The sequence below is a fragment of the Hemitrygon akajei genome, chromosome 7 (genome assembly GCF_048418815.1).
Source record: "Hemitrygon akajei chromosome 7, sHemAka1.3, whole genome shotgun sequence".
Lineage (NCBI taxonomy): Eukaryota > Metazoa > Chordata > Chondrichthyes > Myliobatiformes > Dasyatidae > Hemitrygon > Hemitrygon akajei.
This window is the reverse complement of record NC_133130.1, coordinates 48,672,959-48,698,519: the sequence shown is the minus strand read 5'-3', so window position 1 is coordinate 48,698,519 and position 25,561 is coordinate 48,672,959. Positions and strand designations below refer to the sequence as shown.

General features: G+C 38.0%; 1 protein-coding gene across 1 annotated transcript in view; it reads left to right on the top strand.

Annotated features, from left to right (window-relative positions):
• The first annotated feature begins 1,353 nt into the window (after window positions 1-1,353).
• rrp15 (ribosomal RNA processing 15 homolog) overlaps window positions 1,354-25,561 on the top strand; it is a 35,896-nt gene continuing 11,688 nt past the window's right edge. The window contains exons 1-4 of the mRNA XM_073050807.1: window positions 1,354-1,422; window positions 5,900-6,144; window positions 8,784-8,881; window positions 12,537-12,738. Coding sequence (XP_072906908.1) covers window positions 1,368-1,422; window positions 5,900-6,144; window positions 8,784-8,881; window positions 12,537-12,738 — 600 coding nt within the window. The 5' untranslated portion in view covers window positions 1,354-1,367. The remainder of the gene's footprint in view (window positions 1,423-5,899; window positions 6,145-8,783; window positions 8,882-12,536; window positions 12,739-25,561) is intronic.

The window sequence follows — 25,561 nt, the reverse complement described above, 5'->3', positions numbered from 1 at the left end:
TTAAGACTTTTAAGACACCATATTAAGACACCATTTTTAAAAAAAAAGAAGTTAGGTTTTTACTTAGGCTGTTATGTTTTCTCTCAGCACCCAGATCAATCTTAGTAGTCTCCTACGTAGCAGGCTTTCCATCTGAATCCCATTCCTCTTCTCTCTGCTGTTGCCTGCCCTGCTGAATGCTTCCAGCATTTTTTGATTTTCCTTCATATTTCCAATGTCTGCATCAACTCCTCGTTTGCTAGTTTTCAATGAACTGAATTTAAATTGTTCTGAAATGCACAAAACTATAACAATTTCAAACGACCGCCACATTTTGTTTCTGTCGTAATTCAGGATTGTTCTTCCAAGCCGATTGTTGACACAGAGAAAACTAAAGTTGCAATGGAGAGCTTCCCAACCCAGCATTCATTGTGGCGATAAACGTCCTATATTGAAACCGCAGCTCTGTCTGCAAATAGAGGGCTTTCAGACGCGCTATGGATCCTGGGATTGGCCTATCCTGTACAATGTCTGATCGATTCCCCAGCTCTGTGGCACAATGTGCCACATTTATCCTTTCAAGCAGGATTTATTTTCACCTGACGCATCATTCCCAAAGAGGAGAATTAAGAATTTTTATTTATTTTTATTAAAATAGTAAATGATTTTTAAAAATTAACAAATGCTCAATAAAGCGTACATGGAAACAGAAATCGTGACATCACGTTAAATTTGTGGCTTGAAATAAAACTGGGTTAAATTCTTAGCAGGTTTTAATAAATCCTTTCTTTTGAAGATCAACCTTGTGCCCACTTAAGTACCCTTTGGTGTAGGTTAATGTGAAGGAAAGAATCGAAGTGGTATTGCTGGACACACGTGGGCGAACGCTGCATGGAGTATAGGGGGAGAAGCGCGGACGTGAGTGCAGTGACTTCCTTTCCCCCCTGCACGGAACCGCAGGAGAATGGCTTCGCTTTGTGGCCTTATTGCCCCTATCCCGCTCCACTCACAAATATAAGCCGACAACACTTGAGAACTAAAGCAATCTGATAAACACAAGACGGCCACCTGCACCTGAATTTTTCTAAAGCCACCAAGTTACGTATGCTAAACTGTTGTTCTGAGGAAGAACAGTTAAAATTAACAATTGGGCCAATCACAAAAAGATTCGTTTCAATGTTCATTAGCAATCCTGCTCGCAAATATGAAGTTTGCTGCAGACACAAAAACTGGGCTAAAACGTTCGGTTTTTTGGCAAATTGTGAATGCACGCAGTTCTGCTAATGTAAAAGTACAGTGTCAATGACTGCTGCTTAATGTTCCCGGAACCATCGATTCCAGCTTTTAACTGGGGGAACTTTTAAGGCCGCCCTCCGTTTCCTGTCAAGATGGCGGCGCAGGTGGTGGTAGCTTCGCGTGGGAAAGTCGGAGATGAATTCAGTGGTAAATGGACGGGGCATTGGTGGGGAGAGTAACCGTGGATCTCGGTGGGAGGACGGAGAGAAGGAAAACGAGCCAGGGAGGGAACAGCTCGGGGTCTAGGAGTTAATTTGATCTTTGAAACCTCGTTTCCTCAACTCAGATGTCTCCGATCATTTACTTAAAACCTTTCACCATGCTTTATTTCTGTACTTAGGGTTAGCAACCCCCTGTTGTAGTCGCATTCCGGCTTTTCTCTACATTAATACTTTTCGTAACGTTGACAGTTTCCCCCTCTTTTGATGTCTATAATAGACATTGATATACTCCCGAGTTTCCCGGATTCGAAGCGATGGTACTTCTGATCTCTTTTTTGCTTTGCCGATTTGCCTGCATGGAATCTCCGCTGTCCCCTACATTTTGTGTGATACGCCTTGTTGGTGTTAGTCAGTTTCTACACGTGCTACTAAATTCCATTTTCATTCCTTTAAACATTGCTGCCAACCAGTCATGTGATTCAAAATCCAACTTAATGCTCAAATTGAGAATAACTTTTTCCGTTTTTACCAACGCTTTCTCACAAGTTCTTCAGTCTCCCGACTACATTCTTAAATTAAGAATCAGATTCAGTTTATTACTACTAACAGGCATTGTGAAATTTAGTTGTTTTGAAGCAGCCGTGCAGCAAGACATTAAACATTACTGTAAGCTACAGTAAAAAAATGAAATAAATACTGCAAGAGAGGAATAGTTGAAGCAGTGTTCATGAGTTCATGGATCACTGAGAAATGTGATGGTGGAGGGGAAGAAGCTGTTCCTAAAACATTGAGTATGCATCTTCAAGCTCATGTGCCTCCTCCCTCATGATAGTAATGAGAAGTGGGCATGTCCTGGGTGGTGAGGGTCCTTAATGATTGATGCCAACCTTGAAGTACTTACTTTTGAAAATATCTGTGGTGGTGGGGATCTTTTGCATTGGAACCTCAACAATGGGACGTGATGCTCTCTAGGGTATATCTGCAGAAGTTTACTAGAGTCTTTGGTAATACCTGTATACCAAAGCTCTTCAAAACTTCTAATGAGCTATAACTGTTGGTGTGCCTTCTTCATGATTGCATTGATATTTTGGGCAATATGTGGAAAAATATGGTCAATGGAAGTGTAATGTATGGTTGCATGCATCCATCCTTGTTATACAAGTATAAGACAAGAGTTTAATATCTTTTAATTTGTCTTTGATAGCCCATGTGATCCTTATTTGACACACATAAATTTTCCCTCAGTTCTGTACTTCTGTAGTTGAAAAATACAGCTGGATGTCAGAAAGCTTTTAAAAAGGTGACTTGTAAATCAAAGAAGAAGAAGGAGGGCAAGTGAAACAAAGTCAAAAGTAAAATTGGCTGGAACCGGCTGTTCCTATATAACTGCCTGTCCAGCACTCACCCTCTTGTGTGCTGCTAGCTGAGTAATGGGAACGTGAAAGCTATTTTCTCTAATTTGACTACAATTTCTGCTCCTTTGCCACTAATTACCTAGGTTGATATAGGTAGATTATATTTATTCCTGTTTATCACGCATGTTCTTGAACTTGCCTTTTAAGTGTAACAAGAAGAAGAATCGTAATACAGTAGCTGACACCTTTATGCAAGCTTTTCACGTGTCCAACAATACAGTCTTTTAAGTCCTCCCTTACACTGACCTGCTCAACCAGAAACATTCATTTAGAAAATTTTTGACTTTAACTGAAAACTTTTATGCCTTTCCACATCATATATATGTTATCTATTGTTTTTTGTGTCCTGTAGAATATTCAATTCCCTAAGACAAACCTTCTATGCTTTATTACCATCCACCATTTATCAGTTATCTCTGTTACACGCTGGAGTTCTCTGTCTTGCATATACAATGGTGGTGGTGGCATATCTAATTGCCATCTGTTATTGCAGCTATAAAACTCCTGTCAGAAAATTTCTTGTTTGATATTAGTTTTAATTCAACCGATTGTGAATCTCTTGGCATATGTCCATGGGATACTTTATAAGTGAAAGTAGTCATAATCATTGTGATAGCTTCAGATCTGTCATTTTGCCTAAAAGAAAAACCCCCATGTTATAGTGACAAAACATTCATGAAGGCACATTGTCCCACAATAAAAAGGCTGCAGAAAGTTGTTTGGGATTGAAAGAAGCTTTGATTTTATGCTCTGATGGCTTTCTCTGGTGTCCTTTGTATTGTTGAGCAGGTCCAAAAGAAAACCTTGCAAGAGACTTAACCAAGAAATGCAGAGGGAGCTAGCATCAGAAGTTCTGTTTCCTTTAAAAAAAACATGACTGTGGGTTGATTACTGTGGCTACCTGTCTTCTGTGATCTTGTTGATGCAGGAGTTTACAGTGTGTAGGTAAAGGTTTATTGCCTATTGACAATAAACAATGAGTAAGTAATTAACTTTGATTGTTAAAACAAACTGATAGCCTGTTTCTGGGGTTTGTATGTAAAAGATTCAGTTAGTCAGTGAATAGGGTAGCAAGGGCTCTTTGGCTCAAGTCCTCCATGGAGATCAAGTCCTATTTTATTGGACTGCATTTTTCTACATTTGGCCCATGTTCCTCTAAACCTTTCCTATCCATTTACTGTCCAAGTGTCTTTAATTGTTGTTATTGACCGGCCTCGGCCATTTCCGCTGGTGGCTTGTTCCATATTCATACTGTCTTTTACATGAAGAAGTGTCCCTCAGGTCTGTTTCAAATCGTTCCCCTCTCATCTTAAATCCATACCATCTAGATTTTTTTAAAATTCCCTTTTCCTGAGAAAAGACTAGGTGGAGTCTTTGTATTTTCTAGTCCATAAGACACGGCCAGAATTAGGCCATTCAGTCTATCGAGTCTGCTCCACCATTCCATCATGGTTGTTTTATTATACCTCTCAACCCCATTCCCTTGTCTTCTCACCCATGCTAGTCAAGAACCTACCAACCTCTGCTTTTCCTATCATTTTATACACCTCTAATAAGGCCACCCCCTTCTCTCTTACGTTCCAATGAGTGAAGTCCTATCTGATCCAAGCTCAGGCCATCGAGTCCTGGTTATGTTCTCGTAAGTCTTTGCACTCATTCCAGCTTCATGGTGCCCTTCCTAAAACGGTAACCAAAACTGTACACAATACTTTAGGAAATGCCTCACCAACCTCTAACACAATTGCAACATAATCTGCCAACTCTTTCACTCACCCTGACTGACAAGGCCAGTGTGCCAAATGATTTTTGCATCACACTCTCTGCCTGTGATGTCACTTTCAGAGAATGAAATACTTGTAGTCCTGGGTTCCTGTGTTTGGCAATATTCCTCAGGACTTTTCTGTTCAGTATGAAAAATCTGCCTTAGTTTGACTTTCCAAAGTGCTGGACTGAATGGCTTTTGCCTTACTATCCAGACTCTCCTTATTATAATTTTGTTAGCCTCCTTCACGGTCGACAATACCAGCTATTTTAGCGTCATCTATGTAAATGAGGAACAACACCAATTCCTATGGCACTCGACTAGTCAAAGGTATTCAGTCCAAAAGCAACCTTTTTACCATCAAGCTAATTGTGTATCTACTAGAGAGCACTCCCTAGAGTGCTCCTATGCTACCCTGACTACCCTGCCCTGTCATGCAGGATCTTGTCAAAGTCTGCTTTGCGGAGGAATGCAAATCTAATGCCATGTGCCTCTGGACTGTTCTTTTATCCGTACCTTTGTCTTTGCTAAATTTTCCCAGTATGTTTATTATGATGAGTAATCAATTGAGCAGAACCTTTGAATTGTCTCTGAAAATCTAACGAAAAATGTCTCGGGTTTGCAAAAGTTGTGTTCAGTGTTACTGTTTTACTCTTTGCACTTTCAAAATTACACACTAAATTCTGAGAGTTTGATTACACACACTGGTATTGTATGTCATTTAATTTGTGTATCTAATAGTTGATCAAAGTTTTCAAACTATCAAGACTTAACTGATAGATGGATGGAGAGGAGTGTTTTGCTAAAGAGATGGTTTATGCAAGGAAGCATTGTCCAAGAGGAAGAGCTGGAAATTATGGGTCCACTTTTATTTTCAAATAGTGGGGAAAACATTGGACATACTTCTGTGTCCTTTAATTATTGCCACTGTAGATCATTTGTTAAAAAGTTTCAACTTTGAAATTGTTTAACACGATCAGGTTTAAAAGTAGGTGACAAACATAGGAGGTATACATAGGGGTAGGTTTTACCTTCACATGCTGTGTTTCTGTTTTGTCCTAATGTCAGGAAAAAAATTACCTTTAAAAATACAAGCATCCTTCGTGATGAACTAGTATCTTCGACAATTCTTTAATACATATGAGCCTGAATTTTATTTGTGGTTGTTGGCTGTTGCAAGTAGATGCTGAATCTCACTTTAACACTAGATGTCAGCACAGGATCAAATGAAAACTGGAATGAGAACGCACCCTTTATTTTCAGTGAAACCTACCTGTTTCTTTTAGATTCCGATGGAGATCTTTCAAGCGACCACTTCTCTTCAGAGGAAGATGAGAGAAATTGTGACCCACTGGCTGAACCTGGAGAGGAATCAACAGCTTCGAATCCCAATGCTGGCTGGGCAGATGCAATGAGCAGGATTCTAAATAAGAACTTACCTGGTGACAAACCAATAATACTTGCCAAAAATAAGGAGAAAAAGAAAGAAAGGGAGAAACGGAAACAAGAGCTGTCAGAAAGGATGAAAAAGGTATTGCACTGAGCTCTTGAGTTGAAGCAATTATTTTTTTCATAGGTCCAAAGAAATTGAATGGAAACTGAATACACAACTCTGTTCTTCACTTGGCTCCTATTCATTACATCACTCTTGCAATGTTGAATCGAGGAGTCAAATTAGAGTGGCATCCAAAGAATTAAAAATAATGGGCTTCTCATTTATAGATGCAAATGCATGTACTGTATAGTATGAGATATGGTGCAAGTAATAAATGTATTAGTCCGTGATCCCATTGAAGCTGAAGTAGGGTTTACAATTCATTTGTGTTCTATAGTCAGGAGAAATGAAGAAGGGAAGGTGGTTGAATTGACCAGTGTTTATAAAAACAAGATTTATTAGGCCTAATGTTTTCTGCAAGCTCATTTCAATTGAGAAGAATTGACTTTTCATAACTAGCAAATTTGGTTGGCTTTTCTGAACAAATAACACTGCATCATTAGTATTAGATGCTTATAATGCATAGTGTGTTTTAAGATACTTTCCAAACAAGTAAGAGCTTCATAGATTCCTTCAGACAACTTTAAGGGCTGCATACAACTTTCAATCCCTGGTCCCAGCCACTTTGTTTTCACCATGAAATTTACATCTAGTTCCTGTAGACTTCATTGGGAAGGTCTTCATTGTAATCAGTTCCCATTCACCACCACCCTCTTAAGTTTGGCAGAACTGGTGCTTGTCCTCAGCAACAACTTTTGGCTCCACCCTTTTTCTCCAGACCATGGGCAGGTGCATGGGGCCCAGTTATACCCGCTATGTAGAGCAATCCATGTTCCAAACCTACATCTCTCTCTGCTACACTGACAACTGCATTAATGCTGTTTCCTGCACCTATGCATAGCTCATCAATTTCATCAGCCTTGTTATCAACTTTTACCCCACCACGTTGCTGAAACCTGAATAGATTGTGGAATTACTTTGTTGTGAACCTTTGCTGAGTTGGATCTCACAGTGGCTAGCCATTTTAATTCCCAATTCCCACACCAATAGGACTTACTGCAGCCTCCTGTATGGCTAAAATGAGATTAGATGCAGATAAGAGGAATGTCACCTTGTATTTTACCTTAGTATTCTCAAACACGATGGATTGTACATTGATTTTTCTGACTTTGATAACTACCCCCCATCTGTTTCCCCACTTCCACTTTTTTCATTTGTCCCAGAGGCTCTATCGCCCTTTCCCTTCCTCTTTCTTCCGTCTCAATCTGCCCATTGTCCTCTCCTGTCAGATTCCATCTTCTTCAGCACGTTGTCACTTCCACCAATCACCTTCCAGCTTCTTAGTTTATTTCCACAAACCCTCTCCCCAGATCCACCTATCACCTGCCAGATCTTGCTCATTCCCTTCCCCAACCTTCATTTACTATCTATTCCCTCCCCCCTTTCTTTCCAGTCCCAGTGAAGGGTCTTGACCCTAAATGTCAACTGTCCATTTCCCTCCATAGGTGCCGCCTGATCTGCTTATTTCTTTAAGTGTTTTGTGTGCTGTTCTAGGTCCCTAAATCATCAGGGTTATATTGTTGAATCTGCTAACTTTTCATTGTTCCTAATGGGTAAAAGAGAATGTGTTTACAGTCAAAGTGTGGTAGACACTGGGAATTTTGTCAAACTCTTAACTCCACGTGAAGTGAAATGAAACAGCGCTGGTATCACGATTAAGAAATTGAAGGAGACCTTTTGGTAATGGACCATCCTGTAAATGTTATGATAAAATCTTAGAGGATACTATATGAACTGTTGGTGTACATGAGTGAGCCATGCTTAAAACAGTAAACGGAAAAAAGTGTTTCCTGTAGACTAATGTGGAATTGCAAGCATTTGTTTTGGCCACTGTTTCAGCTAGGAGGGTCATGTTAGTAAAGCTTGCAATACATCTGGAGGCACAATGTCATTAAATTCAGGGAGTGCATTTCAAAGAGTTTGTCACCAAACTCCCAATATTGGATTGCTGCCAGTAATTCTGGACCAGCCCTCAAGTGTTAATTGTGCTTATTAATAAATTATATTAAATTTACAAACACTTTAATAACTCTGAAATTTGAATTTGACAGGATGTTTTTTGAAAGTCCTGGTTCTGAGGAGCATGAGTTGACATATCACTTCAAGCCTCTGGAATTGAATCTGACAGGAGTCAAGTTTTTGTTTCCTTGATTACACAGGCTCCATCTGAAATGCATTTGCCTGTCTGTGCTGCATTTCCTGATGGAAGTGGGCCTACCACATGCATTTCCAATTTCATTAAATGGATCTTGAAAAGACAGGTGTCGGATAAGGAAACCTTACATTTAGCAGAAAAGCATATTGTTAGAATTTGTTCTACTTCCATCCTGAGCTTGACTTGATGTAGAGTTAAATGAAGCAGACATCAAATGAGGGGAAACGTCTAACTGATAATAACATTCATTTAGTCCAGAAATATACCAATAACAGCCAGGTGTTCAACAAATTTCCATATTTACAAATAACTAGTAACTGTTTGGCTGAAAGTTTAGTTTTGCCGGATAGTGTCATTAGTGTCCAATAAACAACTGGAATATTCAATATAGTATTTCATTCATTAAAAATCTTTGAAGTTAAGATTATGCAGCATGTTCTTAAATGAGTTTTTTTGGCAGCTGGATGAAAGGAAAGAATGGGAGCAGATGTGCAGAGTGAAACCTGATCTAGTTCGAGACCGGGAGATTGAGAGAAACTTGCAGAGGATAGCCACTAAGTAAGTATTCCTTTGTTCGGCTTGAAGTAATTCTCTAGTGGTAAGAAATTTTAATTTCTGATATATATTGCAAAATCACTGTTTTGTCTAAGGACTTGAAGATGCGTACATAAGTTGGTGTCTTATGACAGGAGAAACAGGATGCTTAATATGTTCTTATTTAAGATGGCACTGATGATTCACAGCAATGACTTGTTGGCAGTAGAAACAAGTATTAATTACTTTATTCATCATACTTGAAAAGGATCACTTTCTATAACTTCCCTCTCAGAGTCGAGCTGTTGAACCACCTGTATGACCTGGAATTTTGGTGGTGTGAACTGAAGTGTTGAATGTGCAGGGTGGTTATGGTGAGGAAGCAGGGCCCGGGCCTGAGTGGGAGGAACAAGTCAAGGTTTGACTGATGTAAGCGACGGGATGAATCGGAAAGGTCAGTACCCAGGCCCAAGAACATATTAAAATGGCAGGGCCTGTGTCCAACAGCGAGGAGGACCTGAGATTTAGCCCATTTAAGTGTGGGCCTGATTGAAAACGTCAGGGTGAAACAGCTGGAGGCAAGGAACAGGCCACTGTTCAGCTTGCTGCTCCATGGAGTTTACTCATCTCTGTGCTGAACTGAGGCTGTGGCCTGCATTTAATGGGCTTGTGGATTAGCTGCAGTAATGACTGGCTTCTTGGCTATGGATTCACTTTTGTGAATTTCAGTTCTGAAATGTAATTTGCTAACTTTTATTGTTCGTACTGTTTTTTTTGCACATTGGGTTGCGGCACTGGGAATGGGTTCTATTGGGTTTCATTGTTTTGTGACAGTCTGTAAGGAGCCGAATTACGATGTCATATAAAGTGTACATACTTTGATAATGTACTTTGAACTTTGAAATTGTGATGTATTTAGAAGACCTGTTTGAAATATCTTTTTATTGGTTTATATTATGTAATACAACTTTTTCTCATTAAAGCAAGGGGTCAGTTCTGTGAACTAAACTTTGTCCATCCATCAACAATTTTTTTTCTTTGGCTACACAGTCTGAAGGCAGATACTTAAGCCTTCATTTTTCTCATTCCAGCTCCCTTTATTTCAAAGGACAATTATTTATATGTTACTTTAACATAATTAAAATATTTTAAGGCATTTCACATGAGCACAATCAAACATAGAAGTATAAGGTAAAACATTCAAGACCTTGGCAAAAAAGTTTTAAGGAGCATTTTAAATGGCGAGCGAGAGGGAGAATATGCAGAGAGGGGATTTAGGAGGCTAAAGCTTCAGCAGGTGAAAGCATGAGCTAACAAAGGTAGAACACAGAGTCGGAAATTTGCAAGAGCATATTTGAAGGAACACAGAAACAGGAGGACGGGTGAAAGGAGGAAATAAAATTGAGTTTTACTCAATAAGGTAGATGAGAAATAAGATTTACTAGAACTAGGGGATATAACCTCAAGATTCAGGGGAAATGAGGAGGAACTGCTTTTCCCAGAGAGTGGCAAATCTGTGGAATTCGCTGCGCAATGAAACAATGGAGGCTTCCTCAGTAAATATATTCAAGACAAGGTTGGATAGATGTTTGCATAGTAGGGGAATTAAGGGTTATGGGAAAAGGCAGGTAGGCCATCATCTTATTGAATGGCGGAGTAGGCTCAACGGGCCAGATGGCCTACTCCTGCTCCTGCTCCTATTTCTTATGTTCTTATGAGTTTTGAAGACAAATGCAAATTTGAAAATTGAAATATTGCTTAATTGAAAGCTTATGCATTTCATCAAGCAGTGGGGAGATGATTGACAAGACTCATTCAACGTGGTTGACAAATTTTGGATGATCTCCAGTTCATGAAGGATAAGAGGGACATCAGTTGGAGGGATGGAAAGTCATGTCACATTTTGGCAACAGATGAACAAAGAGGGGCTAAGTTGGGTAATGTTACAACTGTCTTAGCAAGAGTGCTTTGCTTGGATCAAATATATCAAAACTAGGAATTGACTGATTCTGACTTAAACAGTTGCTATGAAGAGGAATGCCGGCTGGTGGCATAGTGGCATCAGCGCTGGACTTCGGGGCGAGAGGACTCGAGTTCAAATCCGGCCGGCTCCCTTGCACACTCTCCATCTGTGCCTGGGTTGAGTGCCAAGCTAGCAACTCGACCTCGTAAAAAAAAACCTGGAGAGGAATGGGTTCTGCCAGGTTTCAGTTGCCCAAGACACGCCGCAATCACCCCAAAAAAAAGATTGGTGCAAAAAGCTTGTCATGACACACACACACACACAATGACTAGAAGGGACTTGAGGTAGTGTTCTGAATTAAGTTCTTCCCTTCACCTGCTGTTTATGTTTCTGTGTTGAAATAACAGATCTTTAAACAAGTCTAAGGATATAATTTTTGAGGATCAGTGGAGAAGGTTTTGCACATTCAGTTATACAGAAAAAACCTTCAGTCTTTTGGTAGACTTTGATGCCTTCCTCAGCAAATTTTTATTTCAAAGGAGAGAAATAAATCTCCATTGTGTTAATGAGCAGATTAATCAGGAAGTGCCTTAATCCGTGGCCAACAAATATCTCACTTTGCTGCTCTGTGCTCAGTCTGAAAGTCTAGGTTTTGATGTTCTTGGGTCTCAGCCCTTACATGATTTTCCTAGGGAGTACAAACGAATAACCTGCTCTGGATGATATTTCACTGTCTCAAGAATAGGGGAAAAAATAAATACTGGACTCGGAGTACTCTAGATTCCCTTTTTTCTGAGAAAGCCAAAGGTGAATAGTTAATGTTTCTCTCAGAGTAGAGAAGTCTAAAACCAGAGGTATAGGTTTAAGATGATAGAGAAAGATTTAAAGGAAGCCTGAGGGGCAACTTTTTCCACACGGGGTGGTGAATATATGGAATAAGCTATTAGGGGTACAATTCAAACATTTAAAAGTCAGGTATATGGATAGGAAATACTTCGAAGGTTACAAATTTAACCCAGGCAATTAGCACTAACACAAGTAGACAACTTGGTCAGCATACCAATGCAACACTTTTGAATTTTTCACTACAGTCTATTTATTTTAATCTGTTTGTGGTGGAAATTCATTTAACATGGTAGAAGCTCATTTAACAGTTGCATTAAACAATTACATTAATAGACATTGAAATCTTGCATTTCCTTCAGTAGTTTGAACAAGGATCTACATTGTGTTTGAGGTTCAAGTACATTGCTGTGAAGTTGAGACAAATGTAGATTTTTAAGGCATATATAAAGCCTTCTGAAATTGGTATGGATTTTACATTTAGCTTGAAAATGGTTATATTATGCAAAGCAATCTGGAATTTCTTTTACATTGTAAATTTTGCTATTTCGACTGATTTTTAAAAATAATTTCATGAAAATATTTTTCTACTTTATTGTATTGTTATCCAAGACAGCTAAAAGAAATGGAAAACACAGTTAAGTTTATAGCTTATCAAGTTGGCAAATCAATGACGAAATTATTGCAAATTACAGTTTAGAACAGGCAGAGAAGTAAATACGGTACTGTGGCGACCCACTTCCCAGCGCACTCGAACCGGTACAGTACTTCAATTTTTCAGTACAACTGAGGATAAAGCAATTGGCTGGAAACTAGGCAAATATTTGCCATCTGTATGGATGAAGATGACTGACCTGTTTGTTTAAATTACAGGGGTGTTGTGCAGCTGTTTAATGCTGTGCGAAAGCATCAAACTGTTGTGGATGAAAAGGTTAAAGAAGTGGGTGGGTCTGAACGAAAACGTGCCAAATTGATGTCAACTGTCTCAAAGAAAGACTTTATCAATGTGCTTCGTGGATCATCACAGACTGCGCAGCAAGGCTCAGCAGACAAGGCACCTAATAGTGAGAAACAGGTGTGAATTTTCTTATGATATTGAGTATTAGCAAATTAAATTACTCTTGTGGAAATAAGCAACATTTTTTATAAAAATAATCAATTCTTTCATGACCTAATCATTGTAATATGGGGACTCAAGTAACTTTAAACTAATTAGAGTACTGTGATCTTTAATTGGTAAGTAACAAGTTTCCTGTGGTTATTGGAGAAATATTTGCCTTGTTGAAACTGTACTCTCGTGCTGGTTCATCTAACAGCTAGGAGGAGTATGGGTAAAGTTAATGTTAGTTTTACTGCAGTTTTAAGTAGAAATAGGCCCATTAAACACCTTTAGTAAAAGATGTAACTATGGAAATGAGCTATGTAAGCTTTACTTCTCTCCGAGCACTATTATAAACTTGTAGCAATTATAAGAGATGTTTTCAAAACTATCTAAGTGTGTAGTTGAGTAAGGAATGCAAATGCATTGTTAGCATTCATTTTGAAAGCATTAAAATATAAAAGCAAGGATGTCATGCTGTGGATTTATAAGGCATTTGGAGTTTTGTGAGCAGTTCCCCACATTTATGAAAGGGTGTGCTGGTCCAGAGGAGGTTCATGAGAATGATCGTGAGAATGAAAGAATTAAAAGTATGAGAAGCATTTGATGGCTCTGGACTCTACTCACTGGAGTTTAGAAGAATTTGGGAGCGATTTCATTGAAACCTACTGTGAAAGGCTTAGATAGATATGGAGAGGCTGTTTCTAATTGTGTGTGAGTCTAGGATCAGTGGACACTGGCTCAGAATAGAAGGGCGACCCTTTCGAACACAAATGTGGAATTTCTTTAGCCGCAGGATGGCGAATTTATGGAACTCATTGCCACAAATGGCTGTGGATGTCAAGTCATTAAGTACTGTATATTTAACGTGGATGTTGATAGACCCTTGAATAGTAAGGATGTGAAAGGTTTTGGACAGAAGGCAGGAGATTGGGGCTAAAAGGGAAAATAAATCGGCAATGACCAAATAGCAAAGCAGGCTCAATGGGCTGAATGGGCAAATTGTGCTCCTATGTTTTATGGTCTTGTGTGCTAATAGACAATCTGTGCATTGCAGTTTGATAGCTGCTTGGGGCTACGTTACACCTGCTCTGTAATTGTGAGCCCATCTCTTTGCTTCAATACAATTAGATAGTGGTATCTGGCTTCTGAATGATAGTGCCACTTTTATGCAGATTCTTTGGAAAGCTGCCTTTATGATCATGCTGGTAATGTATCTGAATTAATTAATCCAAAAATGATAGCTGTGGGATTTATTTCCATTGTGATGCATAACAGTGGTATTTGATGTTTTACAATAACTGGCATGTATACTGCTGAAATTTAAGCATTTTGTAATAGGGGGAGAATATCATGTTGTTGGTGTAACCAGTCCTTAGGCAAAGTCAAGGTGCTGTGGGGAGAAGAAAATTCGTACCTTTGGGACATAAAACAAACGGTAGTCAAATGCTGTGTAGTATCAGATAGATTGACAGTGATATCTTCTCTGTTGTCTTCTCTCTTAAATCCACTAAATCCTAACCCCCTTTATCAATTACTGTGGTAAAATTAGCAATGGGGTTCTGAAGAGGGGGGACATCTAATGGGGGACCCAGAGAGTGGCAAGTTCCCAGAATACACTGCCTGATAGAGTGGCAGTAGCAGAGTTGTTGACAGCCTTTAAGAAGTATTGAGCCAAGTACTTAAATTGTCTAGACTTGAAAGGTTATGGGCCAGGTGTTGGAAGCTAGGATTAATGTTGATTGGTGTTCTCTGTTTAGATTAGACTTACAGGGCTGTACAACTCTGTGACTATGCAATATTATGTGGCTATTTTCCAATTCATAACTTGCATTTGTTTGCACTTGAAGAGGTGTAGACAGATAGCAGGCTGCAACGCAGTAGCGAGATCACCTTTTAGGCTGACTCATGAACACTGCCTTCATCTATCTGGTGAACGTGATCAATCCACTGCAGATATTCTTGGCTGAGAAATAAAGGTGTGTGAAATGCAACTGAAGCTGCACTTGTGGCTGTTAAGCCTTTTGTCGTATCTTGTATTTGTTGCCCAGTCCTTTCTGCTGTAGGGGATGTCGCAAAGGCTTCATTGAGTTTAAATTTTTTTTGTGTTCTCCTTCAAGTTGCTGTGTACCATGCTCTCTGGCTCAAGCTGGACAGAAATAGTGCAGCTGTTGCAGTGTGTGATTTGTGCATTGAATGGCATATGCCATTGATTGCAGGGCTGTAGTGTGTGAGGCTGCAATAACACATTGTCAACACTAGTTGAGAGTGGCAGCATACTGAGGCTCGTCATTCATTTTCATATTGCTGATTAAATCTAAATTTTTCACGTGTTGAAGTGTCTCTCCATGTGCTGTTGGAGTTACTACTCAGTTTGGGATTGTTGCTAGGGAGCCGATCCATGATGACAGCCTGGCAGACTCTTATCTTGGTTCACAGGCAGGCAAAAACAGTCTTTCAGTGGTTCTGATGCATGCTGTCTATGGATGAGCTCTAGGCATATGACATCATTAGAAGGAATTGTAAATCCACTATCCTGTTTGACCCTGCTGTAAACCTTGAAGAATTTTGTTTCTCTATTAGTATGTTCTTTCCTACATGTTGTCTTAGAGGTATAGATCAAGACCACAATGAGCAGCATTAATGGCAGTCTGTTTTATTGCTATAATCTGACACGTTGAATGCCTTGGTGATGTATGTGAGGTGCTTCTCCTGCATTTACCAAGCGAAGATCATTTTCACGATCAAAAAAACTGCAGATATCGGGAATCTAAAATGATGGAAATGCTCAGCAGGTCAGGCTACAGCTGTGAAATGAGCAAACATTTCAGAATGGATCTAACAAAGGATCTTTGACCTGAAGTGCTAGCTCTGTTCCTCTTACCACAGGTGTGTCCTGACTTGCTGAGGTAATTTTGATTGTGGATCTCTGTTGTAAAATCAGATTCTGGGTATATGTGATCAGCTTAGATCTACAATGTGGCCAGGACAACACAAGGAAATAATTTTCTAATGGTACTCAGCAGAAAATAAAGGATTCATAGTTGTATAAAAACAAAGGTCAAAATTATTTTAACACGTGGTTCTTGTATACATCTCACTGATCTTGCAGCATAATCTCTCTTTGTTAATGCGTCAGACAGAAGTTTGAGCAGGTGTTGCTTAAAATTTATACTTCATTCTATTATTTCCTCCAACTCTAACCCAGTTAGATTCAGGCTTTCAAGCAGCTTATTGTGTTAACTTGCCTGTTCCCTCGGGCAACATGTTTGCTCAAACATTGAGTTGTGCAGGTTCCAGGAGCACTTAGTTATAATTTGTCAAGCCTGGTAGTCTGTGTGTGTTTGAGCTGTAGTGTGATGTGAATTGCTGAAGCTTGCAGTCAATGTTTCTAACAGGAATAGAATATCTTTTAGAAACCTAAAATTCAAATTTGAGCTGAGATACATTTTTATTTGGTATAACGCTATATGGTGCCTCATAAAGCTAAGGGTGAAAATGCAGCATTTGGACTCTTTGTCTCCATAGGAGACGATTGAGAACGAGAAAAATGGTCTAATTATTGCCAGTGATTGCAAAAATATGCACCAGCCAGGACAATGTTAGCTCGGAGTAGTACACTATGAAAATGGGCCCATCGTCAGGGATAACATTCATATCCTACTTTATTCTCCTATATTTCCGTCTACTCGTTAAGATTCTATAACTCATCTACATACTGCGGACAAAAAATAATGGAAAAGCAATATAGGTCCTGTCCAGAATATGAATGTCCATTTATGTACAGCGTGTACATACAAACAAGTGTTTCGAAGACCAACAGAATTGATTTTCCAACTGCTGCAGGGGTGTAGGTGACTGTTCTTGATGTTAGCTGGAATTTTTCCAAAGAATACCTCTGAGTTTAACATATTGATGCCCATTGTGCAAATCCTATCTTGAAGCACATCATCCCTTTTAAATCCATCAATAACATTGAAATTCTCATATGCAATAAAATCTTTTAAAATAATATCATTATTAGCCTGAGACAGACTAAATTTGTTAATGGCAAAATGAGGTTTTACAATTCTTGTCCACGTTATTCCAGTGGGACAGTCCACTGCTGTGGGGATCTTCTGCCATGTGGGAACTTGGTGACTATATTTCTAATTTGGAAGCAATTAGCAAGAGGGGAGCAATAATTACAATTATTTTGGCTGCCAATTTGTTTTGTTGCTAAACTGAGTATTAGAAATAATTGAGTCAGATGTGGCAGAAATGGGTCATTCACAATGGTGCCTTTTTGTGATCTTCAGTTTTTACGGTAACTTTTAGAGGTATGAGCTACTAGCAGTCTAACTTGGGTAATAGGAAATCTGGGACCTTGGTGAAATTGGGACTGACAAGTAATCACTGAGAATGAAACAGAAGTAACTGAGAATGTGTATATCTACAAAAGCTTTAAGTCCTACATCAGTAGGCTCAAGAAGTGACTTCCCTTCAACCATTCAGTTCTTAAACTAACTGCACTTAGCCTTATTCACTACAGCACTATGACACTCTGTACTGGACTGTTGTTTTGTTCCAATTTTGTTCTTTTATAATTTGTTTCTCTTGTGAATACTTTTATGTGATATTAAGTGACTGTGGTGCTGCTGCAAGCATATTTTTCATTACGTCTATGCATACATGTACTTGTATGTATGACAAGCTCGACTTTGACCTTGAAATAGAGCCAAGTATGTTGAAGTGAAAGTGGAATGGGATCTTTGAAATGGCATTTTTGGGGGATGGTGGAACTGGAGGCGAAGAGGAAAAAGACAAAAGCAGATGATCAGAAAATTGAAAATCTGAAAATACAGTGGTTTCCTGTTAATTTGGACACACCAGGACCAGTACATTGTGCCAATTAGCCAAAGTTTCATGGAGATCATTAAAAAGGTATTTAAAAACAGACTACTGTTTAACTGAGTAACAAATTGTGTATTTAAATGAAATATAGAAGAAACTAGAACATTATCAATATTTTGATTGTATCTAAACAAAATCAGAGCAGACACTTAGTGTAGATAATGGACTGTCTTCATACAATGCTCCAAAATCTTTATTTTCATTGTAATATTTAAGGTGATTGGATGATTGTCAGTACCATCAGATTCTTCATAGTTCCCAACTTGTTGAAGTAGTAAAATTGTTTCCTTTCACTCTTAGTTGTTTCTGGCATCCCCAAGCCCAAACCACAGTGAACAAACAGTTCTGAATTGTCTTGCAGCTTATTTCTTGACAAAAGTTACTGCTTTTTGAATACAAGCACACGCAACTGACGCTATTTTAAAAACTTCACTCTGAGCACATAGTGTCTAACAGCTACACAAGTGCACATATCTGACCCTAGTTATAAACTGTTTGCCAACAGTCTCCTGTCCCAATTAAGCAGCATCATGTCCTAAATACATAAAGGGAAACCCGGCTATTTTCTCGATTAATTTGTGCTCTTTAAAAGTTGTCCCAAATAAATGGCTGCCTGATTAATCGATGGCATAATTAACTAGAATCCACTGTATTTGGATTTTATATTTTAAGGTACCTAGCAATTGACTATATTGTAAAATCATAGGACAAAAGAATTGAGCATATTTGACCAATTGTGCGTGTGCTTGTTTCTTGAAATACCTCTCCATTTAATCCCCTTTCCTTGTCTTTGTTACAATTCATTCTACCATTATCAGCATCTTCTATTTTTTTACTAAATAAGCTCCTATAACCGACTGTATACTCCGGTTCCAAAGAAATGAGACAGAATTATTCAACATACTCCCTTGGTGGATTAGAAGTTTATTGACATTGCATTAACAATTAACACATTGTTATGAGAGTGCTTGTTTTGTTCATTAGTAGCCTTTACTCTTTGTGGTTTATTTAATAGACAATTAAAGTGAAATGAATAAATTCTAAAAAATAACAGAGAAGAAGGATAAGATGTTGCTACCCTTCAAGCGATTTGCAAAATAACATGTATCAATCAGCAGAATGTGGAGATTTACAACTTGAGGCACATTTATCAATTTTCCATTCTCGCTGGCTGATTGTTCTAATTAATGATGTGTGTGTCATATTAAGAATGCTGTTTTTTTTCACCGGGATCTGGCTAAGTGTCTAACAAAATAATACAAAAGCAAATTTAGAAGAAAACATTTAAATGTCATTTTAAATCTCTTGATGCTTTTCAATATTATTACACAGCTGGATGCAATGGGGGAAACGTTAGTGGTAGGTGAGAACAATCTATTCATCATTTTAACTGTTAAATTCCAGATCTCAGTGAATGGATTGAAAACATCAATGTGTTCCCATAGTGGTTCCAAGGTCTGTTGACTTTGTAGGAACAATTAGCACTTTGTTACAAAGGTGCTTGTGTTCTTCATTACCAGTCTCCACTTTTCATGGCTTGTTTAATGGACAATAAATGGATACAAAGTGCCTAAATATTCCAGCATGTGCTAATCTCGTTCTCAGTAATTAGTGTTGTTACTCAAAAGCAGCACTGTATTTGGGCAAAAGGTGGTGTCCAAGCCCAAGCGTTCCATTTTATCAGGATTGACTGTTTGAGGGAGATGGAGAGACTTGAGCTGCAGTTTTATAGAAATCATTCATTGACATATGCTTCTCTTTTCTTTCAAGCTTGCATTTCGCTATAACTTCCTCTATTTAAGAACTTGCTGGAGATGCAAATTGACATCCATTAAACGCGGTAAAATGTGAAATCTGGTGTTAGTAGACTCAATGGAGAATGATGATAGCAGTCTTACCTGTGAAATGATGGCTTTGAGCATGAGAAAACAGTATTACATATTTTCTTTAAAAATTAAAATGACTAACTTTTTATCTTTCTACCACAGCTGTAAGAAGATGAAAGAAATGTTTAACTGATGTAGATGAAATGCATTGAACTTCACTCTTGATATACAGTTTTCAGGAAATTCAGTTAGAATCTCTTCAGTACTAATGTGGATACTTTTTCTCCCGTTGCCCTTTTTTTTCCTTTTGGTTTTTTTTCTTCCCCAGCCTTCCCATCTCCCATACCATAACCTCTGAAGCTTTTGAAAATATTACAGTAATACAGGAAAATAGGAACAAGGCTAAGCCACCTAACCCTTCAAGCTCGCTTTGCCATGGCTGAACTGTCCCAGGTTTTAGCTCCTTTCCTGCACCAATCTCCATTGTTCTTGGCCCTTGATTTTTTTTCAAAATTTATCTACCTCTAATTTTAAACACCTGATGTGCTAGCTTCCATAACTTTCTGAAGAAGACAATTGAAATGATTTCCTGTCTTTTGCAAGACTGGTTTTGCATGACTAGTTCCTTGAAACTGTGCTCCTCATTTGAAACTCTCCAATTAGTGAAGGCTTCTCATTATCTACCCAGTCAAGCTTTCTTAGGATCTTTAGAACATAGAACAATGCAGCCCAAGAGTAAGGTCAGTTGTAGAAGACATTACCCCAGGAGTTGACATACTTTTTTGAACCTAGACTGTGATTGTTTAAATGGTGTACTCAGTATTGACGAGAAGTTTGAATGTTATTAGTTTAGGCAGATTGTTTCTTTACTGTTATGACTTAGATGAAGATCAGACCACATTTTCTGAGTAATTAATTTAGAAAATCGGGTAACTGCAAAGGATTCACAAACTTTTTCTTGCAACTGTATATAAGATCATTATCTTAGAAGCATAGAATGGACAGCCAGCACCTTTTCCCCAGGGTGATAATTGCCAATATCAGAGATCATCTGCTTGAAGTAAATGGAGGGAGGTTTAGGGGAGATGTCAGAGGTGCTTTTCTGTTTTGTTTTTGCACAGAGTGGTAGGTACCTGGAACTATAAGACATTTAAAATATTCTTAAGCCATGGATGTAAGAAAAATGGAGGATTATGGGATGTGTTGGAGGGAAGTGTTTGCTTGATTATGGAGAAAGTTTATATAGATTTACTCAACATTAAGGGTCAAAAGACCTACATTGTGCTGTATTGTTCTATGTATAAGAACACTTAGATTCCTCTGTACTTCACTCATTTGCAGTCTCTTTCCACTTGCATTATAAATTTGCCTTTTCCTATTACTGAGTTGCATAACCTCTCGCTTTGCTGCATTAAACACCATTTGCCAAGTTTTCCTAAACTGAATCTATCATGTTGCAGATTCAACAAATTCTTTATTTCAGTTTGTCCTTCCATCTATTTTGTGTCAACAGACAAACTTGGTCACCCTGCTTTCTTCCCTTTCCTCCAGGTCATTAATATAAATCGTGAAATAATTGAGGGCTAAGAACTGATTCCTGGAATACCTCACTAGTTGTGTCATTCCAGCTCTGTGTGCAGTCTCTCATAGATGTTTTGTTCCTTATTAGTAAAGCTTTACTTGGCTAATTGCAGAGATGGAAATTTGCTTAATCTTATCCAGGTGAAATCCTACTACTGTTTTATGTGATGTTTGATACATCCTTACAAACAGTATGCAGAATTGAAAGTAACCCTCTCAGCATTTACACTTGGACGGGAGCAGAAATTAAGAAAAACATCTTGTATTACTCTGCTTCAAGTCACACTGTAGGCCCATTTGGGATAAAAAGTTTGGATTGAAGTACCATTGATTCTGCATTTGTTTTAGTAAAGATCAGAACTTGATGGTTCATTGTTAGCAATGTGACTAGTAGTCTGATGTGCCTAACTAAAGCCACAAGGATTATTAAAGAGGAGGACCAAGAATAGATCAAGGAGTGGATCTTGTTTTCCATTCAGACTAGATGAGAGGATTTTTTTTGGGGGGAGAAGTTGAATAGGCTGAGCTCAAAAGTTAGAGTTCAAAAGATTAGGAGGGTCTTGATTGAAATGCATAGGATCCTGAGAGTGGATGTGAAACAATGTTTCTTCATGTGAGAAAAGTCTAGAATTAGGAGTTACTAAGTGTATTTAAAGAAATAAGTAGCGGTCTCCTATTTAAAACTGATAAGGGAATTTTCTTGAAGAGCACTGAATATATAAATTATTGTAAGGCAGAGGTAAATGTTTTCTTGATAAGTATTGGACTAATGCAGATGGACAGGAATGTGGTATTGAAGCCTTGGTTGCAGTATGGTAGAGTTAGCTTGAGGGGCCAAGTAGTCTACTTCATTCCTAATTTGTACACTCGGTTAGGTTGGTTTAGATCTGTGTCATGGCACCATCATCTTGTGTTGATTCTATAATCCTTGATGATTCCCTTTCAAGGTTGCATGGTTGCACCTACATCCATCTGCACTTTTCTTCAGTTGTTAAAGATGTTAAGTGAAATCTAAATGCTAAAGAAATGACGATACTTTTCAGGACCCCTTCAAGCCAAATTGACGGCACTTGATATCAACCATAAAGGCTGTTCGCCCAGACCCCAGAATGATCTAAAGAACTCTTAATTTGGTGTGGGCATAACTTTAAAATTTTTGTTTAGAATCAAGCATAATTCAAAGCCAGATTTGACAAAATCAGTATTTTAACATATTAACTATGTTAAGCACGCACTTCTTCACATAGAAAATAATCTGACAGTGATTTGAAGTTTAAAAATGAAAAAAAAATCTGCAAATGCTAGAAATCTAAAACAGAAACAGTCTTAAAAAAGCTGGAAATAACTCAGCAGTTTAGGCAACACTTGTGGTAAGTGAAACAGTTAACATTTTGAGCCAAAGACCCTTGGACTGAAGTTTAGAAGCAGTGTAAATTAAGAGTGCTCTAATTTATGTTTGTCAGAAACTTCAGTTGCCTTCATAAATTACAGTTAATGAAATAATGTGGCTTTATAAACAAAGTGATGCAGTCAATTACTTTTAGATCATAAATTTTACAGTAAAGTCTTTTCCATTTTAAAGACCGGTAAGTTATTTTTGTACAATTTTATACAAAGTTGCCTTGGTTACTGATGATTGCACCAGATACTCATTTTTATACCAAGAGCAGAAAATTGCTCTAACAGCACTTTTTTTTCAGGTTTCAGACATTGTTTTTCTATGTCTCTCTCAATAAGCAGTAGGACAACTCAAGTAATTGTTACATCTTAAGCAAAATGCCTGCACTGATTCACCAAAACTAACAGGCATAAAGGGACAACTACAATAGTGATAGAACTTCAAAAATACTCGGGTGCGTTGCTTGATTGTGTCTTGGGATGTCTCATAACAATGCACTGTAATATGGATTCTATTTCTGTTTATTTTAATTTAGAAAGTTTAAATGATGAACTGGCCTAATTTGGACCACTTTTCTGGTATTGCAGCAATTTTTATAATTTAGTGTTTTTGTCATCTTTTTATGACTGGTTAAGAAAAATAAACTAAATCTCTATATATTTGCATGGAACATAGAAGCAAGAGTAAGCCACTATTTAATGAGGTCATGGTTAATTATTTACCCACCATGCTACATTTCTGCTCTTGTCACATATCCTTAATATTTGAAATGTATTGATCTCTGCCTTCAATATGCATTCAATGGCCGATTGGTTAGGTGCTCCTGTACCCTGCTCATTAATGCAAATATCTAATCAGCCAATTGTCTGGCAGCAACTCACTGCATAAAAGCATGGAGAAATGTGATCTAAGTGATTTTGACTGTGGAATGATTATTGGTGTTAGATGGGGTGGTTTGAGTATCTCAGAACTGCTGATCTTCTGAGATTTTAGTGCACAACAGTCAGAGAATGGTGAGAAAAACAAAATAAAAACATCCAGTGAGCAGTAGTCCGTGGTCAAAATGGTTTGCTAATGAAGGAGATCAGAGGAGTATGGCCTGAATGGTTCAAGCTGACGGGAAGGCGAGAGTAACTCAAATATGCATGTGTTACAACAGTGGTGTGCAGAAGAGCATCTCTGAACACACAAAACATTGAAGCTAGAAGTGGATGGGCTACAACAACAGAAGGGTTCCATTCTCGTTCCTAGTAAAATGGCCACCAAGTGTACTTGGTGAATAAACTTCTGAAGTCTTGTTGGGTAGAGAAATCTATAGATTCATTACTCTCTGGGTTAAGAAGTTTCTTCTGATCCCTGAATGGCTGACTCAACCAGGGGAATATCAATTCAGTTTCTACTCCACTAAGCCCCTTTAGAAACTTGTATATCTCAAGGAGATCACCTCTGATTATTTTGAATTTTTGAATACTGGGCTAGTCAGCTTAATCTCTCTTCACACAGAAGCTTGCCATCCAAGCAATCAATCTGTTGGACTTTTATTGCACTCCCTCTATTGCAAGAATATATTTCCTTTGATAGGTCTGACCTGTCAGCAATATTCCATATGCCTTTTCAACAGGGTCTAAAAAGTGAAGCAGGATGCCTCCACTCAAATCCTTCTGCAATAACGGCCTATATATTATTTGTCTTCCTGATTGCTTGCTGAATCTGCATGTTAACTTTTAGTGATTTGTGAAAAAGGATATCCTGATCCGTTTGAACTGATGAGGTCCTGGATTATTATTGATTCATAACTCTTCATGGGTATTTTCAATTGCTACTCAGCAGAAATTTTGAATACTATTCTGGTTAGACATGATGCGTCACAATGCATGGGAAATTGGATATATGGGAAATCATATTTGTTTAAAAAGTACTTGGCAAGTTGAGTGGGTAATTATGTTTCAGTCCTTAATTTCTTTCACTGATGGTCCTTGCATTTGATTAAATTGTTTATTCAAATCAATGCAAATACATAACTTGTTTTCTGGTTTAAAATATGGCATCCAAAATTTTGGAAAAGCTGGGAGAATACATACCTTGGTTATATACATGTTTCTTCTAGATTTTATGGGTAGAAATGCTCTTCAATAATTTGAGGTTTGACTGTTTATTTTGCAAGCAGTTGTGATTGAAAGAGCTGTGGGCTGAAGTCAAATATTTGCTTTCATGGCTTGAAACTGTAGTCTTTTTGCAGAATTTGTATGCCCAGATGGAAATGATTACCTCTGAATGCAAGCCAGAATAGTTTTTAAAAACTAACTTAAGGTGTCTTTTTCTCCATAAATGACTTAAACTTGGCATTTGGAGATCTATTTTATTTTGTCCATAATTTTGCAGTTTTAAAGCAACACTTAATTGGTTACATGTTCATTTACAATTTTTATTCTCTATTTTAAAACAAAATCAATATGGAGATCTTAGAGGATTATGGAAGGATTTCCCCCCAATAAAGATTGGGTGTTGTAATTAAATGCTTCACACTTATAAAGCTTAAATTGTGTACTAATACTGAAATATTTGGAAAGATTTGATGTGTTACTTAGCAACATAAGAGAACTGAGTCTTAGCTGAGCTCATTTCTGTGTGGCGGTGTTTAGCTATAAGCCAATACAGAAGAATACTTTTTGAACAGCGGACAACACAAACAATAAGCAAACCAGCTAGATTATTTATATTTGTATATATTCACGGTGAAGTGAACAAATCCATTTTATGGATGAAAAATCATTGATTTTAACTTGTATAAAATATTGAAGCAACACATAATTTGAAGTTTGTTAAAGAGATAAAGTTCATTTTGATGGATTTTTGGCAGCATTTCAACACCATTAGAAGGAAAGTTTACACAAGTCTGTCAAATGCATGCACTTCTTTCTTACCATAACAAAAAGATAAAAATGCTTTAAGGTGGCATTTTAAAACAAGTGTTCTGGACATCTTCATAATGTGTGAGACTTCGCCAAAGTGCAGGTTAGATCTGTACTTGAATGATGATGAACCAGGTTAACTTGGAAATCAAAGGCATTTGCAGTTTCAATAACATTTTGTTGTGGAG